Raw genomic sequence first — 21,328 nt, forward strand, 5'->3', positions numbered from 1 at the left:
GTTTAGTAAGATGTGTCATCTGGTCCCATTCAATAAATTACCCTTCGCCAAGACTCTAGCTAAGGCATTTGTGAAAGAGATTGTCAGGCTACATGGGGTTCCCACGGACATTGTTTCCAATGGAGGACCACAGTTTGTGGCTCGCTTTTGTCATGCCTTTTGTGGCAGATTAAGGCTATGTGCACAAGTTGCAGATTAGACTTAGGAATTTCTGGTGCGGATTCTGCCTCTCCAGGCAGAAAACGCACCTGTGGATTTTCAGCTTTTTTGTGTGTTTTTGCTGCCGTTTTCTTGACGATTTGCTGCGTTTTTTTACCCCTGCGGTTTTCTATAATGGAATGGGTACACAAAAAAGAAGTGACATGCTGCTTCTTTTAAACCGTAGCATTTCTGCGGCGGATTTTCCACAAAGTGTGCACAGCATTTTTTTTTTCTCATTGATTTACATTGTACTGCAAATCAATTGTGGATCTGCAGCATTTCTGCACCTCAAAAAATGCTGCGGATCCGCAGAGAATCCGCAACGTGTGCACATACCCTCAAGGTTCATTTGTCATTTCTGTCAGGTTCTCATCCAGAGTGTAATGGAAAGACCAAAAGGAAGAACCAGGACGTCATGCAGTTTTTGAGATGTTTTGTAGCAGACAATCAGGAGATGTGGTCGGAATATCTACCACTAGCTAAGTTTGCTCTTAATAATCATACGTCTTCCTCGGCTGGGTGTTCTCCTCTTTTTTTGCTGTATAGGGAGGCATCCATCTTTCGGTCCATTTTCAAAGATTGGGGCAGCGGTGCCTGAGGAATAGAGTTTTTCTGGAAATTTGGACAGGGTTTGAACCAATGTATGCCATAATCTGAAGGAGGCAAAAAGGAGGTCAAAGAAATATTTTGCCAGGAAAAGAACGTAGGCGTTGTTTTCAGTTGGGGACATGGTCTGGTTGTCCTCTAGGGATCTGCATTTGAAGATCCCTTCTAAAAAGCTGGGGTCAAAGTTTGTAGGACCTTTCAAAGTGGTTCAGGTTGTCAACTCGGCAGCGGTGAGATTAGACATCCCCTCGTCCTGGAGAATTAATTCAGTTTTTCATGTATCTTTACTGAACAAAGTTGACACACCAGATAAGGAGGTGATGCCGACTGTTCCCCCAGTTGATGAGGAGGGTGAGTTTGAGATTTCAAGCATTTTAGATTCCAGGTGGCACAGAGGAAGGTTGCAGTATCTCGTGTCCTGGAAGGGTTTCGGTCAGGAGGATAATTCCTGGGTGAAAGGTGAGGACATCTCAGCTTCAGGGCTGATTAAAGCTTTTCACAGGAGATTTCCGAATAAGGCTCGGCCAAGAGGATCCGAGGATCCTCGTAAAAGGGGAGGTACTGTTAGAATCTGTTTCGTTTTTGACCATCAACCATCTTGTTGTGGTTTTCTGGCTGCTGGTCTTTTTCCCCTGGTGCTGAGTTGCCTTGGGTCAGGGGATTGTATCACCCTTTATTACCCAGCACCGGCCTCCCATTCCTTGCTGGACAACAGTGTTAATCCGCTAGAGTTCTGGCTAGGTGCTTTGATAGCTTTCTGTGTTTGATATTGTGCAGTTCTGGGATCTCTAGTTCTGCTATCTTTAGTTTCTGTTTTCAGTTGGTTTCTGCAGCTTCTCTGTGTTTTCTATTAGGAGGTGACCTGTTTTTATAACCAGTCCTTAGATCTTTCAGGGACCTCCTTCCCCCTATCTATATGTTTTAGCCAAGATTAACCTAGGATCGTCAATGGGTCTATTCGCAAGGAATGGGTCACCCACTCCATCGTAGGGTATCAGGTTAGTCTCAGTGCAAGGTCAGCTTTCCCCCTTCTATCTTAGTTCTGTGTTGCAGTTCCGTAACACCATCTCATGCATCCATCTCTACAGCAAAGTTCCTCCAGGCAAAAAAGATCAAGGTGCTCAAGGACTGGCCTGCCCAGTCACCAGACATGAACATTATTGAGCATGTTTTGGGTAGGATTAAAGAGGAAGCTTGGAAGACAAAACCAAAGAATCTAGATGAACTATGGGAGGCATGTAAGACTGCATTCTTTGCTATTGCTGATGACTTCATTATTAAATTGTATGAATTATTGTTGAACCGTATGGATGCAGTCCTTCAAGCTCATGGAAGTCACACAAAATATTAAATATGACTCTAAGAGCACCACAACTTCATTCACCAATGTTATGCAACATATATTTGTATCTTAAGTTAATTAATTGTTTAATTATCACATTTCGGAGGGTTTCAGCTTTCAAAAGAATAATTTATACAACCAATGGATGAATTTAACGTCAGGTTATAAGCTTTTATTTACATAACATGGATAAGCGACATAACTTCTGTCAGGGAGTGTATATTCTTTACCGTAAGATAAAAAAAATGTGGCGTAGCATAAAAAATAAGTAAACTATTGAGATCATTTAATAAAGAAATGAGACAGGTGTTAGCATGATATAGCATTTTATTGCATAAAAGCATTCTAAAATACATGGCAGCACTAGACTTAATAAAAATAGGTGAAAAATAACTTCCCCTCAACCTTTGTCACTTTTTGAAGGCTTGCACATGTGATGTTACAGAGAATGTGAATGTTTTGGTCCACAAAGGCAGGTAATATATTGTACTGTAAGATCCAAACCTGCCAAATTGTTGATTCAAACATCAATATAGAATATAATCTTCTTTAAAATAAGGCAAAAATAACCCAAAACAAAGCATCGACAACTCAAACACTGACCGGGATTCTAGATTTTCAAATGCAAAAAAAGCACTAATAATAAGGACAAAACATGTTCAGGAAAGACAGAGGACAACCATTCTCCTTGATCGAGGTGCTCTTAGTCTATTTACACAATATGTCTGAGTGTTCTAAGTAAATGTAAACAGTTATTATTAATAATATTATTATTAAGATCCTTGGCAATGTATTGGCATGCATTTCAGAATACTGAAAATCTCTAAAAACTGAAAAGTTCACTTGTCCTCAGGCACCTACAGTATATTGAAGATGGTTTTCTCTACATCACAGCATGGCTGGCCAAATCTTATTCCTGTGTTCAAGTATCTATGTAGAATATGTCCGAGTAGATAAAGTGCAAAGTCTTTAAAGTTTATATAAGCAGTGGTTAGGCCTCTGTGAAAAAATAAATCCTATATACAGTCGATATATTTCAGCAATCAGAACAATCAGCGTTGTAGTGTTCAGATATTTCTTTCTTTCCATAAAATATAAGTAATTATACACATAAGAAAATAAGATTCGATCTTCTAGTTCTAGATGTCTACTGCGTATCAAGTGCAGAGTAGATAATTATTTAGAATATGCTTTGGTAAATGTAAATTTAGTAATAATACTCATGGCTTAGCGTAAGACCAGCGTTTTGTTCAGTACATTCTACTGGTTTGGTACAGGACAATTTACACTGATGAAATACTGCACATACGCAGATGTAACCCTTGTAGCTCACTCATTGACAATGGTGCAATTGGAGGAATAATCATATCCTGACACTTAGGGTCCATCTGGATCTGTGTCCCTTTTTGTGCATAAATAACTGAATTTATGACTATAGAACAATGTGAAGTTAAATATAAATTATGGTTTTATCATTTTAATAGTACACAGGTACATTTATGACTATAATGTAGAAATGAAATGTACAAACATCTAATAACGTACCCTGAATCCTTTATTGAAGGTATAGTATTGCATTATGACAGTATATGACTTACTGGCTTTTCATGCCAAGTAACATTTCTTAGATTTATGAAATATGCAGTAAATGAGAACTCGAATATCCTATGAGCAGGTCTGACTGACTGTGTGTGTGCACATTGTAGATTCAGAGTGGTGGCAACCAAACCACAAGTGAAGACATATGGTAAAAAGGAATAAAGAAACACAAGTGAAACCTTAGATTCCTTAAAGGGACACTGTCACCTGAATTTGGAGGGAACAATCTTCAGCCATGGAGGCGGGGTTTTTGGGTGTTTGATTCACCCTTTCCTTACCCGCTGGCTGCATGCTGGCTGCAATATAGGATTGAAGTTCATTCTCTGTGCTCCATAGTACACACCTGCACAAGGCAAGATTGCCTTGCGCAGGCGTGTACTATGGAGGACAGAGAATGAACTTCAATCCAATATTGCAGCCGGCAGGTAAGGAAAGGGTGGATCAAACACCTGAAAACCCCGCCTCCATGGCTGAAGATTGTTCCCTCCAAATTCAGGTGACAGTGTCCCTTTAAAGTACTCCCTTCTACTTTGATGACTGCTTTACATCCCATTGGCATTCTCTCAAGCAGCTTCATCATGTACCGGTGGTTACCTGGAATGTCCTTCTAACAGTCCTGAAGGAGTTTCCAGAGGTGCTGAGCACTTGCAGGCTGCTTTACCTTAACACTCCCATCCAACTCATCCCAAAATATCTCAATTGGGTTGAAAGCTGAATAATTATGGAGGCCATGCTATCAGACACAGCGCTCGCTTTCCTTCTTGGTTACAGCTCTTCCACAGTCTGGAGGCGTTTTTCATATCTTTTTCCTGTTGCAACAAAACTAATGGTCCCATTAGTTCCCACTAATCTGGTTTCACATGTGTTTCTTTACTGCATGTTTCTATGTGTCTTCCTTCATGGTTTTGCTGCTTACAGTCTGAATCTACAATGTTCACATCACATTCCAATCATAAAAAGGAAATCCAATGGATGAACTGGCCTAATCATTATACCAGCACTATATATATGTATAATGTCCATAAATATCAAGTTCAATTTTAAACTAAAGTTCAGTGGAATGAATACATTGCAACTTCGCTGAAAGCATAGAAAATACGAGTACATTGATGGTGTATTTCACAGAATGCTTAAATGGCAACTGTACTTTAAACAGACTTTGTATAAATCAATATTATAGAGTTGAAATACGAAACTTTGTAGAATATATGTTATAAAAGCAATGTGTCTCTTTCTTTCTCCACTTATAAGACAATTTTTTATCTCACTCCTGCCTCCTGAACTCAAAATTCAATCAATTTTGCTCAATACAAGTGAGGTGTCAGGTTGCACAGCGTATTGAGACCTATGGAAAAGGAAGGAGTGAGGAGGAGAGCAGCAGAGTGAGAATCGGTGTGAGAGGCAGAGAAACGGATCATAAATAGTTTATGCCAGTGCTGGATTCACAGCTACAAACCCCAATACTGCTATATAAATTCCTCCATGTCTCTGCTGCTTTTGTCTGCATAATGCCAAAGGAAAATAAGAGCAGGAATCCCTCTTTCTTTGTGTTTAGGGTATAGGAGACATCCGAGCTGCTAGTCTCCACCGCCTAGCTCAGTGTCAATTGCAAAATAGAAATACAGCATGCACAGGGGAAAACTGGTGAAAAATGCAGGATACAAGTAATACAGTGACCAGAGATAGTCTTAATTCTCATGTACACAGGGACTACATCTTGTTCTGAAAAGTTACTTTAAAGTATAGATCCCCTTCAAAGATGTTATCCAGGAATTAACAGTTATGTATACTTTCTCTCAAAAGCAGCTCCACCACATCTGTCCAGAAGTGCGGAATTGTAGCTTAGCGTCACTTCACCTTGGCGATCTGTAACACCAGACACAGCTCAGGATAGAGGTGGAACTGTTTATGGATGAAAGTTGCTTGTTTTCTCCAGTAGCATACAGACACTTTAAAGAGAAGCTGTCAGCACGATTTTGCAATATAAAAAGTAAAGACATTAGCGTATGAAGTTTTCTTCTTGAGACATAGGGGAGACGGTGCACTGGGTCTTCTCCTGCCATGGCCCCTTGTGCTGCCTCTGATGCTTGAATGACAGGTCGTTGAAAAATCAGTCTCCCTGCCTCCTGTTTCAAATCTGGTGCTGGTGTCATCATTGCTGTGGGTAGCACATGTGCAGATTGATTTCCCAGCTGTCTACAATAAAACGGCACTATGGGTGGCGCATGAACAGTGATCAAGATCTCAATCTGCGCTTGTGCCACCAACAGAACCATTTTATTGTAGACCAGCTGGGAACTCAATCTGTGCACTCATGGCACACTGATGGCGCCACACCAGAGAGAAGTCACTGATGAATCAGTGATTTGTCATACAAAAAGGGTCAGAACAAGGGGATGGGGCCCAGGGTACAGTCCCACCCCTGTGCACCTAAATCCCATTAGAAGAAAACTTCAAAAGCTGAAAAAAAGAACAGCAAAGTGGATTTATTCCCCAAAGATATCAAATGAATCTATATAACAGTGCCATTACACCCATGTCTTTATTTTACACTTCAAAATCGTGCTGACATTTTATTTTTAAAATGAATTTGTGGAGTCCCCATTTAATAATATTAATATATGCACATACAATCCAAGTTTATACCGAGTCAACCTTGACTTGATTATTGTTTGTTAACATTGGTGATGGTTTGCTCTTAAACTTCTCTGCTCCATCATTAGAACTGTCTTGAAAGAACATCCTTGCAGTACAAATAGAGATGATTATCCTCTTGTATTCCCTCCTGAAGTTTTGGTTCAGGAGGCCATAAATTATGGCATTAAGGCAGCTGTTGAAATATGCCATGTAATAACTGCCAACAAACAACCACTCTGGGATTCTAGGTAGAATTGTCTCTGGGTTCACAGCGACAGCCAAACCTATAAAGTTTAATGGGGCCCAGCAGACCGCAAATAACACAAATACCACAAACATTGTCAAAAAGTTCCTGAAGTCATGAGGTTTCAGTTTGGGCTTGTTGTCTGGTTTCACCCTGCGTCTTACTTGAATAACCAAGATCCATATACGTAAGTAGCAAAAAGTTACAATGGTAATTGGGAGTATAAAATGGAAAAACACCACAGCTATGGTGTACGCTGAACTAACAGACTGTGAGAACGTACAGGAGTAGATCCGGGCATCATATTGTAAAGATCCAACAAATAAATTTGGCACAATGGCAATGAATGTGAGCACCCAAATCAAAACCACATAGAATAATGAATTTTTGTCACTGTACAACTTGTCATATTTGAGGCTATGACAAATGTAGCAATAGCGATTGATTGCGACACCAGCAATGTTGAATATAGATCCTATGACGCTTATTCCCATCAAGAATCCACTAATTTGGCAATGAAGGTATCCAAGGTTCCATCCTTTTCGAAATATTGAGGTCACTACCAAGGGATATGGGTAAATGGCCACCACCAAATCTGCCACAGCCAGGCTTACGACAAATATATTTCCTGTAAAAGAAAAATGCATACATTTAGTTCTCAAACTGATTTCAAGTCATGTGTCATTAATACTTTACATTTCATAATTCTATGTGTATGATGACATCTTTCTCTAATTCTTTTGTACATATTAGAATTATATTCGAAATCTTGCAATCAGAAGAAGTTTCAAAACTACTGAAAGATATATACTTCATTTCTCCCTCAATCCAGAGTTAAACTACAAAATCATATCCAGATTGTATAAAACTCCAGATATTCTTAACTAAATGGATAAATCCTACTCCCCTAACTGCTGGAGATGCAATCTCTTTAACTATTCTAAAATCATATCTTTCTGGGAATCTATTCATAAACATATAGAAAAAGCTTTGAAAATATCATTCTAACACCCCAATTAATCCTTGTTAGCATTCATCCTCAACATCAACATATTAGTACCTTTATTATAATATCCCATCTCCTTATGCGGCTAAAAGCCTCATAGCAAGACATTGGGGGGACACTGACCCTCTTCCCTCTCAGAATGAATCAACCAACCTAATAGTATAAATTCATTTGAAAAAATGTGCTTGACTCACTCAAAACAAGACAAGCTCCGTAAAAAATTGGCAACAATGGCATGAATATCAAAAAATGATTATGTTATAAATCTTGGAATCAAGTAACCAACTATACTTATGCTACATATAATTATATTTGCTATTAGTCTCTCCACCTTAAGGGAGAATATTTGCTAGTTCTCAACCGGACTACCCTCCTATTTCCCCACCACCACCACCCACCACTGCCTGTAAAACATTTTTTTAATGAATTAGTCCCCCTTGCAAAACATTAATAGCGGACTCTCATGTCCCACATCAGTGTCATTCTAGTTACTTCAGCACTGGGCGTCCCAGGATTTGCATGACATTTTTATGCCAAGTGAGCCCTGCAACCACGCATTGGCCGCTGATGGGCTGCTGTGCTCTCACTTCCTTCTGATGAACCCCAGACAAGTGGAAGAAGCAAGAGTGCCATAATTGCAGCTACTGGTAGGCTAGAGGGCTCCTGTGGCATAAGAATGGCACACGAGCCCCAGGAAATCCAGAAATGACATTGTTGGAATGGCGCCGATCAGGTAGGTGAGTATTTGTTATTTTTATTTTACAAGGGGAGCTAATTCACTTTAACAGAGGTTGAACGGGTAGTTGAAACCTGATGTGTAAAATCTATCATTTGCTCAGTCGGCTGTCCTATCCTTTCCTACTGCTCATCTACATAAGTTGTTTTGCTGCTGTCTGAAAGCACAGTCCCACCAGGACATTAGTGAAAAGTCAATTCATAGAAACAGAACACTGCATGTATATCGAGGAAACTAAGTCTGAGGAAAAGCGGAAAGGGTGGGGGGTTGCAAAGACCAAAGTACAATGAATGCCTGGACATAAGAAAGTTAGTTTGATTGTGTGTATAAAAGTCACATTTGTAAATGATTACCCTTGTAAATTTTGCTATTGTCATGGCAAACTGACTGTCTGCTATGATAAGGATCAAGCCACATGGTGCAGGTAGATGTCGTTGCAATGGAGAAGCAAAAAGTGACTCAAACTGATAGTCTGGTTTACACTCAAGTGTCTGACACCTTTACTTATAAAAAGTTAGATCAATATTTTACAGCGGAAACTTGCCAAGTTACATTCAATTATCAAAACAAGAATGGATGAAAATCCGTCAAACAAGAATTAAAAGACTCTTGTCTAGCAAAAAAAAGCATTTACAAGCTGTGATACTTTCAAAAGGAGGTGCTACTAGGTACTAACCATGCAGGGTGCCCAAATTTTGCATTTGACCATTTTCCTTTTCGGAATTTTAAAATATAAAAAAATGACTATATACAGCTCTGGCAAAAATTAAGAGACCACTGCAAAATGTTCAGTTTGTCTGATTTTTCTCTTTATAGGTATATTTTTGAGTAAAATGAAAATTGTTCTTTTATTCTAGAAACTACTGACAACGCCTCTCTGAATTTCCAAGCAATAAATTTTGTATTTTTTTCTGAAAAGGAGAAATGGTCAAAATTTAAAAAAAAAACAGTGCTTTCAGACGTCAAATAATGCAAAGAAAACAAGTTTGCAATCATGTAGAAACAACAATACTAATGTTTTAACTCAGGAAGAGTTCAGAAATCAATATTTTGTGGAATAACCATGATTTTTAATCACAGCTTTCATGCGTCTTCACCAGTCTTTCACACTGCTTCTGGCACAAAAATGTAAGCAGTTCTTCTTTGTTTTGATGGCTTGTGACTATCCATCATCCTCTTGATTACATTCCAGAGGATTTCAAAGGGGTTCAGGTCTGGAGATTGGGCTGCACATGACAGGGTTTTCATGTGGTGGTCTCTTAATTTTTTGCCAGAGCTGTTTAGATATTTGCCTAAAATACCAAGGAAATGTGCCACATTTAGTGTTGAGCATTCCGATACCGCAAGTATCGGAATTCCGATACCGAGATCCGATATTTTTGTGGTATCGGGTATCGGTATTGGAGGTGTAAAATAAAGAATTAAAATAAAAAATATTGTTATATTCACCTCTCCGGCGGCCCCTGGAACATCACCGCGAGTCACTGGCGTCCGGCAGGCTTCTTTGTTCAAAATGAGCGCCTTTAGGACCTGCGGAATGACGTCGCGGCTTCTGATTGGTCGCGTGCCGCCCATGTGACCGCCACGCGACCAATCAGAAGACGCGACGTCATTCCTCAGATAAATTCCTAGAATGAGCGCCTTAAGGACCTGTGGAATGACGTCGCGGCTTCTGATTGGTCGCGTGGCGGTCACATGGGCGGCACGCGACCAATCAGAAGCCGCGACGTCATTCCGCAGGTCCTAAAGGCGCTCATTTTGAACAAAGAAGCCTGCCGGACGCCGGTACCTCGCGGTGATGTTCCAGGGGCCGCCGGAGAGGTGAATATAACAATATTTTTTATTTTAATTCTTTATTTTACACCTCACTATGGATCCCAGGGCCTGAAGGAGAGTTTCCTCTCCTTCAGACCCTGGGATCCATCAGGATACCTTCCGATACTTGATGTCCCATTGACTTGACTTGTATTGTTATCGGATATCGGTATCGGCGATATCCGATACTTTTCGGGTATCGGCCGATACTATCCGATACCGATACTTTCAAGTATCGGACGGTATCGCTCAACACTAGCCACATTTAATTTTATGCCTTTTAGAGATCATTTATTCCTCAGTTTGCTTAATTGTTCACAATAACAGTAATATTCACCAGGGGTGCCCAAACTTATAGCTGCCACTGTATATAAATATAATACATTTCTATGAGCTCATTCCTTATCATCATAGACACACTGCTGATTATAATGTATACAGTTCTGATGGCATCTGCTTGTGACCATCAGTTCTTGGGAGTTGTCAGGATGTAACTTGGACACAAGCAGGCTGCGATAACACAACTAAATTGCTTCTTTATTTTGCGCAAAGAAGTTTAAACACAAAATGGAGTCTTGATCCACAGTCTATAAAATGGCTGCTGATCAGGAGTAGGCCCTATTGCAGTGCAATTCCTTCTTCAGGGTTAGCCGCTCTAAATAGAATATTTCCCTGCAGAACTTAGATGCAAATTTTAACAAATGATTTGACAATGAACGTAGTTAACACCTGGATGAAGATTAGTAGATTTTTTATGTACACTACTAAAGAATTCTAACTGGTATCTCCGAGTATTTGTTAGTGCTCGGAGATTTAGTTTTCGTCGCCTCAGCTGTATGATTTATGGCTGCTGGACAGCCTGAACACATGTGGGAATTCCCTAACAAACTGGCATTCCTCACATGTATTCAGCCTGTCTAGCAGCCGTAAATCATTCAGCTGCAGCAACGAAAACTAAATCTCCGAGCACTAACAAATACTCGTAGACCACCCGAGCGTGCTCAGGAAAACCTGAGCATCGAGTATACTCGCTCATCACTAGTGGTAAGCTCCTTGAACCCCCAGGTGCTTCACAGAAGTTTATAACATTGAGGCGTGAAAATAAAAAAAAATCACATTTGTCCCATAAAAATGCTGTTTTGGCCACAAATTTTGCATTTTCATAAGGGTAACAGGAGAAATTGCACCATACAGTTGTTGTGCAATTTCTCCTGAGTACACTGATACCCCATATGTGAGGGAATACTACTTTTGAGGCACAGTGCAAAGCTCAGAACGCAAAGTGAACCAGATTTTACTGTTACAGTGTGTACGGAAAGTATTAAGACCCCTTTACATTTTTCACTCTTTGTTTCATTGCAGCCATTTGGTAAATTCAAAAAAGTTCATTTTTGTTCTCATTAATGTACACTCTGCACCCCATCTTGACTGAAAAAAAAAAACATGCAGAAATTTGTGCAAATTTAATAAAAAAGAAAAACTGAAATATCACATGGTCATAAGTATTCAGACCCATTGCTCAGACAGCCATATTTAAGTCTCATGCTGTCCATTTCCTTGTGATCCTCCTTGAGATGGTTTTACTCCTTCATTGGAGTCCAGCTGTGTTTAATTAAACTGATAGGATTTGATTTGGAAAGGCACTCACCTGTCTATATATAAGACCTCACAGCTCACAATGCATACCAGACCAAATGAGAATCATGAGGTCAAAGAAACTGGCCAAGGAGCTCAGAGACAGAATTGTGGCAAGGCACAGATCTGGCCAAGGTTACAACAGAATTTCTGCAGTACTCAAGGTTCCTATGAACACAGTGGCCTCCATAATCCTTAAATGGAGATGTTTGGGACCACCAGAAGTCTTCCTAGACCTGGCAGTCCAGCCAAACTGAGCAATCATGGGAGAAGAATCTTGGTGGGAGAGGTAAAGAAGAGCCCCATGATTACTGTGGCTGAGCTCCAGAGATGCAGTAGGGAGATGGGAGAAAGTTGCACAAAGTCAACTATCACTGCAGCCCTCCACCAGTCAGGCCTTTATGGCAGAGTGGCCTGATGGAAGCCTCTCCTCAGTGCAAGACATATGAAAGCCCACATAGAGATTGCTTAAAACACATGAAGGATTCCCAGACTACGAGAAATAAGATTCAAAAGTCAAAAGTATACCTTTTTGGTGATAATTCTAAATGGTGTGTGGAGAAAACCAGGCACTGCTCATCACCGGCCCAATATAATCCCAACAGTGAAACATGGTTGTGGCAGCATCATGATATGGGGGTGTTTTTCAGCAGCATGGACAGGACGACTAGTTGTCATTGAAGTAAACATGAATGCGGCCAAATACAGAGATATCCTGGATGAAAACCTCTTCCAGAGTGCTTTGGATCTCAGACTTGGCCGACTGTTCACCTTCCAATAAGACAATGACCCTAAGCACACAGCTAAAATAACAAAGGAGTGGCTTCAGAACAACTCTGTGACGATTCTTGACTGGCCCAGCCAGAGCCCGGACCTAAACCCAATTGAGCATCTCTGGAGTGACCTGAAAATGGCTGTCCACCAACGTTCACCATCCAACGTTCACTTTTTTGCAGGATGTGGCCAGGCCTCTTTATGTTGGCTAGGTTTTTCTGGGGCGTCTGTCACAGTGTTCTGCATATTATAGTGCTGGGCAGCCCGCCTGTTAATACAAGGGGCGTCATCAATAGGTTGCATACAGACACTGTGCACCACACTTATCAGTGTGACTGGCATTCTATGTGAGTTATATCAATGTGCATTTTTTCTGCTAGGCAGCCAACCCCTGCAATGGTTGGTTGGGTTGGCTGTTTTTGTCAAGTAGTTTGCACCTGTGCCGCTCCTAGCCTTTATCAGTGGAGGCCTGCTGCATCCTGCTATGTGTGTATTTGTCATCAGGCAGGGTTTTGGGAAGGCCGTATCTCATGGTATGTATTTTTTCTGAGTTTTTTCTATGTTAGCTGTTTTTTGATATTAGTGGTAGGACCCGCAATATTATGGGGACCCTTGACATTGGGTTGCGGGCTTACTTTATTTTGGCCAAAATATTAAACCAATACCTCATATAGTGTATGTGTTTATCATACGCATGCATTTTTTTGCACTATATCATATCCTTTTTTGCAGGATGTGGCCAGGTCTCTTTATGTTGGCTAGGTTTTTCTGGGGCGTCTGTCACTGTGTTCTGCATATTATAGCGCTGGGCAGCCCGCCTGTTAATACAAGGGGCGTCATTAATAGGTTGCATACCAGACACTGTGCACCACACCTATCAGTGTGACTGGCGTCCTATGTGAGTTATATCAATGTGCATTTTTTCTGCTAGGCAGCCAACCCCTGCAATGTTTGGTTGGGGTGGCTGTTTTTATCAAGTAGTTTGCACCTGTGCCGCTCCTAGCCTTTATCAGTGGAGGCCTGCTGCATCCTGCTAAGTGTGCATTTGTCATGAGACAGGGTTTTGGGAAGGCCGTATCTCATGGTATGTAACGTTCACCATCCAACCTGAGGAAACTGGAGAGGATCTGCAAGGAAGAATGGCAGAGGATCCCCAAATCCAGGTGTGAAAAACTTCATTCCCAAGAAGACTCAAGGCAGTACTAGCTCAAAAGGATGTTTCTACTCAATACTGAGCAAAGGGTCTGAATATTTATGACCATGTGATATTTCAGTTTTTGTTTTTATATTTTGAAAAATTTCTAAATTTCTGTTTTTTTTTTTTTCAAAGTGTGTCAAAAGTGTGCAGATTGCAGAGTGTGTCAAAATCGCCACCTATAGGTCTGGCAAAAATTAAGAGACCACCACCTCATCATAACCCTTTCATGAGCAGCCCAATCTCCAGACCTGAATCCCATTGAAAACCTCTGGAATGTAATCAAGAGGATGATGGACAGTCACGAGCCATCAAACAAAGAAGAACTGCTTACATTTTTGCACAAAAAGCAGTGTGAGAGACTGGTGGAAAGCATGCCAAGACACATGAAAGATGTGATTAAAAACCATAGTTATTCCACAAAATATTGACTTCTGAACTCTTCCTGAGTTAAAACATTAGTATTGTTGTTTCTAAATGATTCTGAACTTGTTTTCTTTGCATTATTTGAGGTCTGAAAGTACTGTTTTTTTTAAATTTTGACCATTTCTCCTTTACAGAAAAAATACAAAATGTATTGCTTGGAAATTTGGAGACATGTTGTCAGAAGTTTATAGAATTAAAGAATAATTTTCATTTTACTTAAAAATATACCTATAAAGAGAAAAATCAGACAAACTGAAAATTTAGCAGTGGTCTCTTAATTTTTGCCAGAGCTGTAGGAACCCATAGGACCTTCAGTCCTTACCGGCAGAGTTGGGTACCTTTTCTGTAAACTAAACAATACTTTGACTGTTTAAATATGTCAACATACTCCATCCAAGAAAATATATTGAACAGAGTTATGTGTGCAGTCCACATAGGCACGAAAGCAAGGAACCACTATCTCCTAATCAAACATGACTCCATTTATATTATACCTTTCACAGTGAGTTATGTATGTGTGCCTATATAAGCATTGTGCAATATTTGCATATAAAGTGATAATTCCAGACATAATCAGTATTGCATGCTCCTGGTAGACCAAGTGATCAGGCTGGGTGTGTCTGTTAACCCTTAAATGGGGTCGCAGTCTACATTCTCCCTGGTCACAATGCATCGCATATAAAAAAACATTAGTAATATGGCAAAACAGCAGTAGGAAGGAGAGCTTCAGGGCAGTAACTGGTTAATTATAAGTCACATACCAGTTATATACCTGTTTCTTCCCATATTCTTGACCCGCCTTCTACTCTTTTTTCATACCTTAATGGAACAATTCGACAGCTTCAGAAAAAAAAGCAACGGTCTCACCCGATTCTGAGGGGCGTCTGCTAAATTTCCTCCTGATGATCAATGGTGGACTCCATTCCCTTGTTACCTCCCTTCTCCTGACGTGTTTCGTCACCACTTATCAGAGAAGCACCTTGGGATATGCGATTATGTTGCTAAGTCTGTTTGCCAGAATCTCCCCTCAAGTGACCCCATTCTGGAATACAGGTGTAGTGACAATTTTTGACTCCATGGGTATTTTCCTGAAACAAGCAGCAATGAATGTTGCCGAGTGTAAAATTGCAAACTACCGTTGTAGTGACCAGTACGCTGTCATGACCAGTATGTTGCAGTCATCAGTACGTTTATGCCCAGGCCGTGCTTTTTGAGCCATAAAACTGTAAGTTAGGCAGGCTCTCATCGCTTCCGAACTGCCAAACGTGGATGCAATATGTGGCTTAGGAACACTGTGGGGCTTATAAGGGAGGGGAGCATTTGGATTTCAGAGCAGAGAATTTGTTGAATTTCTTTTGGCGGGTGAGGAGCCATTTTGCTTCTTCAAAGGCTTTGTGCTACCAGTCACATGGACGTCCCCTATATTTCCATTGACAGGTGACTGACCTGAGTGGGGACTTGCATTTTTTTGTGGATTGAGTTGAAACTTTTATAGGGAATATTTTACATAACGTTTTGGATCACAGTTATCCAGCACTCTCCGCTGACCACTTACTGATCTAAATCTCTGAGTGAAATGTTTCAGATGAAACCCCCGAGGGATCCATTCACTATAATGAGGCAGCAGAGATTCTCTGGACTCCATCTGGCCTCTTTTCAGCGGAGTCCTTCTTTACAGAAGAGCACAAAACTATGGCCGACGTCTACAGTGTCTCCATCTGCCTCATTACAGGGAATCTTCTACCAGAGGTTCCGTCTGAATCACGCATTTCAGAGACATAGAAACCCAGGTGCAAGTGCTCAGTGCAGGAAAAATGTGCGCCGAGCCTTACTGTGATCTTTGGGAGCCAGAATGAAAAATCAACAGCGTATGCAGAATTGGTTTTATTTATATTTTACGCCATTCCTCCTGCAGTGTAAGTGATTAGGCGACTTTATTCTTTGGGTCAGTGCGATTACAGCGATACCAGATTTATATCGTGTTTTTATGTTTGGCTGCTGTCACACACTAAAAGACGCTTTTTATTGTGAAAAATAGTTTTTGCATCACCATATTTTGAGAGCTATAATTTTTCCATATTTCGGCCCACAGAGTCATGTGAGGGCTTGATTTTTGCAGGTTGAGTTGATGTTTACATTGGTACCATTTTCAGGCACATGACATTTTTTCCTCGCATTCTATTCTGATTTTTGGGAGGTAGAATGAACAAAATCCAGCAATTCAGGAATTTTTTTTTTGGGGGGTTATGCAGTTCCGTGTGTGGTAAAATTGATAAAGCAGTTTTATTCTTAGGGTCAGTACGATTACATCGATATCTCATTTATATTTTTTTATGTTTTGGCACTTTTACACAATAAAAACTCTTTTATAGACAAAATAACTTTTTGCATCGCTTTATTCTGAGAGCTATAACTTTTTTACTTTTTTGCTGATGGAGCTATTTGGTGGCTTGTTTTTTGTGGGACAAGGTGACATTTTCAGTGCAACCATATTTATTTATTTTTTTTTTTATTGCGTTTTATTCCACTTTTTGCTTGGCATAATAATAATAAAACATTGTTTTTTGCCATGTTTTTTATTTATTTTTTTATTGTGTTCACTAAAGGAGTTAACTAGTGGAACAGTTTTATAGGTCAGGTCCTTGCAGATGCGGCGATGGTAAACGTGTGTACTTTTATTGTTCCGGGGTTTTTTTTCATTCAAATATTTATGTATAGATACAATATCTTTTGTTTTTTTTATTATTATTTTTGACCTTTTTTAATATTTTTACAATTATTTAAAATATATATATATTTTTACTTTTTTACTTAGTCCCACTATGGGACAATTATTTTCTGCAGATTGATCACTTCTACAACATGGGGATGCAGCAGAATCCCCATGCTGTATAAACTGTCAGCTCTGCACTCAGAGATATTTGGTGAGCATGCACTGAGCATGAACAGCAAGAGTCCTAACTCTGTGACCTTGATGTCTTCATGGCAACGCACCCTGGCGTGCCGCGGGGTCTCCGATCCACAGTCAGAGGGGCTGTCAGCCCTCTGATTGCTCCTGGAATGCTGTGATCTATTTCAATTGTAGCATTTTGGGGGGTTAAAGTGCCGGGAGCAGTGCATGACCGCTTCTGGCATTTAGTGCCAGGTGTCAGCTATCAGAATCAGCTGACACCTGTCGGTAATCGCCCGCAAACCACCCGTGTGCACGAGCGATCACACACACGTAACAATCTGTCCCTGGTCAGATAAACCCAGGTCACATGGATGGATTATTACCTTTGATGTCAGAAAGGGGTTAAATGAATGTCTTCTGTGAAACATTACAGCATATCACATTAAAACATACCTGTGTGAAATGACGGCGCCAGACTCTGAACCTTGTTGTATGTAGTCAAGGAAGCATGAATCAGCTGTTATGTTGATTTTAAAGTTTATTGTTACATTTTCATGCCATATACTGTATAATTGTCTAAGGGGTACTTCCGTCTGTCTGTCTGTCCCGGAGATCCCACGTCGCTGATTGGTCTCGCCAGCTGCCTGTCCTGGCTGCCGCGACCAATCAGCGATGGCCACAGCCCGGACGAGAATTAGTCCCTCCCTACTTCTGTCCAGTCAGTGCCCGGCACCCGCTCCATAATCCCCTCCACTCAGCGCTCACACAGGGTTAATGCCAGCGTTAACAGACCGCGGGTAACGCACTCCTTGTGTCCCCAACTTTTTACTATTGATGCTGCCAATGCAGTATCAATAGTAAAAAGATGTAATGTTAAAAATAATAAAAAAAACAAAAAAACCTGCTATTCTCACATTCCGTAGTCCGCCAAGCCGTTTGCGCCTGCCGCCAGCTTCTGTTCCCAGAGATGCATTGCGAAATTACACAGAAGACTTAGCGGTCACGCGAGACCGCTAAGTCATCTGGGTAATTTCGCAATGCATCCTGGGAATGGAAGATGGCGGCAGCCGCGCGCGCATCGACAGAGCTTCACTGGACGCTGGAGGGTGAGTATATAGCTATTTTTTATTTTTATTATTTTTTTAACAGGGATATGGTGCCCACACTGCTATATACTGTGTGGGCTGTGTTATATACTGTGTGGCTGCTATATACTACCTGGCCAGTGTTAGATACTATGTGGGCTGTGTTATATACTGCATGGGCTCTGCTATATATTACATGGCCAGTGTTATATACTGCGTGGGCCGGTGTTATATATCACGTTGCCTGTGTTATATACTATGTGGCTGCTATATACTGCGTGGGCTGTGTTATATAGTACGTGGGCTGTGCTATATATTACGTGGCCAGTGTTATATACTGTTTGGGCTGTGTTATATACTACGTTACCTGTGTTATATACTGCGTGTCTGCTATATAATGCGTGGACTGTTTTATATAGTACGTGGGCGGTGTTATATACTGCGTGGGCTGTGTTTTATACTGTTTGGGCTGTGTTATATACTGCATGGCAACTGTTATATACTGCATGGCCTGTATCAATTCATCGGGTATTCTACAATATGTATGTATGTATGCATATAGCAGCCACATAGTACAGTATATAGCACAGGCCACGTAGTATTTGTCTGCTATCTACATGGCTCCTATATACTACGTGGCCTGTGCTATATACTATGTGGCTGCTATAGACATACATACATACATACATATTCTAGAATTCCCGATGCGTTAGAATCGGGCCACCATCTAGTTTTTAATATAATTACGAGGTCACACATGCAATTGCAATGCGAGAAAACTCACGCAAGTCTCTCGCATCAATACCCGGCACTCGGGACCGGAGCGTGCAGCTGCATAGAAATACATGCAGTAGTACACTCCGGTCCCAAATGTCGGGAATTGATTGCGAGAGACTCGAGAGAGTTTCTCGCAGTGCACTCGCAAGTGTGACCCCGGACTAAAAAGATGAAATGGGGCAAAGACCGTTTTACACCTGTTGCAGCCCCATGTTATTGATCGTAGCTGAAATGTTTCTATAACTACAATGGTTTTATCTTCTCTGTACTTTACAACCACATTGAGAACATTTAGCTCAACTTGTTGATTCGATAGTCTGCACAATGACCGAGGCTCTACAGATCTGGCACGATTATGTAACATGTAATGATTTCCTCAAAAAAGCTAATATTAATAATTGAGCAGATGTATTTTTAGAGCCATCAAATCATGTGTAGACTGTAAGTCTATTTTTGTTTATGTCTCTTGGTAGTTTCTCTTGTCTTGTAAAATATGCAGGATGTTCTTCCCTGATATAATGAATTATGTATCAGACATGACTAACACTAGATACAACTAGAAGGAATGGTCCAGAGGTTGTTGTTTGTTTGTTTTTTTATTTAGTCATTGCAGTTTGCAATATTTTACTTTGTAGCTTTTTATATGTTTTTCAAAAACTCATTTAAAAGAGAATCCATTATAGAAATACATAGGAACACATTTCAAACTTTCCTGCAGTAATGTAAAATATAAAAAAAATGCAAAGCACTTAAAGCTGCTTTGGGGACCACTATGTGCGCTGTAGCAGATTGGTGTTCTGATTTATTTTTATTGTATGGCACTTTACATTGTGTTATATTCATTCTATCATTGCTGGGATAATATTATGGAGCAAACATTCACAGACCAGGGAACTGAAGGATAACCAGCTGTGTATAAACCACAATCATTCCTTTATACCCCAGAACTCCAACGTATGTTCAAGGTTTACTTTCTATAAAACTTTTTAATTAATATCTGTTTTTCCCATAGCCTTCTTTGTCTCATTTTTTATTCACACTTTCTGTATCTCTATTGATGCCTGTCTAACACTCTTATTATATTTTATCCTTCAAAAACAGATAATGTGATACAATATGTTCCAGTCTGTTTTAAATATTCATTAGTTACACGTCCTATGGTTTTGTGATATTGCTCTGCTATTTTATGCTTATCAATTCCTAGTCATGCCAACAATGTCTCATGTAAATGCGAAATATCATCACAAAATCACCTGTTGCTATAAATGCCAGAGAAAAGCTGCAGGTCTCACATTATCAACTGTAAAATGTATCACCACTATTCAACCAGAGCAAATGACTAGCAAACAGCCTGTTCACTGATAAAGAGAGGCAGCGACTCTAGTACCATCCATTGGAAGTGCAGCTGGCACTGCAGACCCTGCTCTTTTCCTTTGTAAAGAGGGTATTTGCATATTTAAATTCTCATGACAGTATTGCATGGCCTGTAAGTCTTCCTACACAAACTTTGTGCTTTTCAAATGAGAAACCTTTCCCTTACACTTCAAATACATGATTAGGGTATGGTTCCATTTCATCATCTTCCTCTTCATGCACATTGGCCTCTGCACTGATCAAAAAGCAAGTCTAGCTTGCTTCTGGTTCATGTGGCTGATATATGATACTAGCTTTTGAACCTGTTCTGTGCCCGGGTGGCGAGCAGTTATATTGGTATATGGTCTCCTGTTATGATAAGGTAATTCAGTACCACAATGGACATAGAGGTCAGCGCACATACAGTGACCTGACAATAACCCAAAAACATAGAACGAGCTCTGAGACGTGGGAACTCTGCTGACCGCAATCCCTAATCCTCTCCAACCACACTAGAGGCAGCCGTGGATTGCGCCTAACGCTCCCTATGCAACTCGGCACAGCCTGAGAAACTAGCTAGCCTGAAGATAGAAAATAAGCCTACCTTGCCTCAGAGAAATACCCCAAAGGAAAAAGCAGCCCCCACATATAATGACTGTGAGTTAAGATGAAAAGACAAACGTAGAGATGAAATAGATTTAGCAAAGTGAGGCCCGACTTTCTGAACAGAGCGAGGATAGGAAAGGTAACTTTGCGGTCAACACAAAACCCTACAAAAAACCACGCAAAGGGGGCAAAAAGACCCTCCGTACCGAACTAACGGCACGGAGGTACACCCTCTGCGTCCCAGAGCTTCCAGCAAGCAAGAAAAAACAAATAGACAAGCTGGACAGAAAAAAAACAGCAAACAAAATAGCAAAGCGGAACTTAGCTATGCAGAGCAGCAGGCCACAGGAACGATCCAGGAGGAAACAGGTCCAATACTAGAACATTGACTGGAGGCC

General features: G+C 40.5%; 1 protein-coding gene across 1 annotated transcript in view; it reads right to left on the minus strand.

Annotated features, from left to right (window-relative positions):
• Positions 1-2,460: 2,460 nt before the first annotated feature.
• Positions 2,461-21,328, minus strand: part of MTNR1A (melatonin receptor 1A) — a 302,510-nt gene continuing 283,642 nt past the window's right edge. The window contains exon 2 of the mRNA XM_069744369.1: positions 2,461-7,257. Within this exon, the coding sequence (XP_069600470.1) occupies positions 6,389-7,257 (869 nt within the window). The 3' untranslated portion in view covers positions 2,461-6,388. The remainder of the gene's footprint in view (positions 7,258-21,328) is intronic.

Source organism: Ranitomeya imitator, chromosome 1 (assembly GCF_032444005.1).
Source record: "Ranitomeya imitator isolate aRanImi1 chromosome 1, aRanImi1.pri, whole genome shotgun sequence".
Lineage (NCBI taxonomy): Eukaryota > Metazoa > Chordata > Amphibia > Anura > Dendrobatidae > Ranitomeya > Ranitomeya imitator.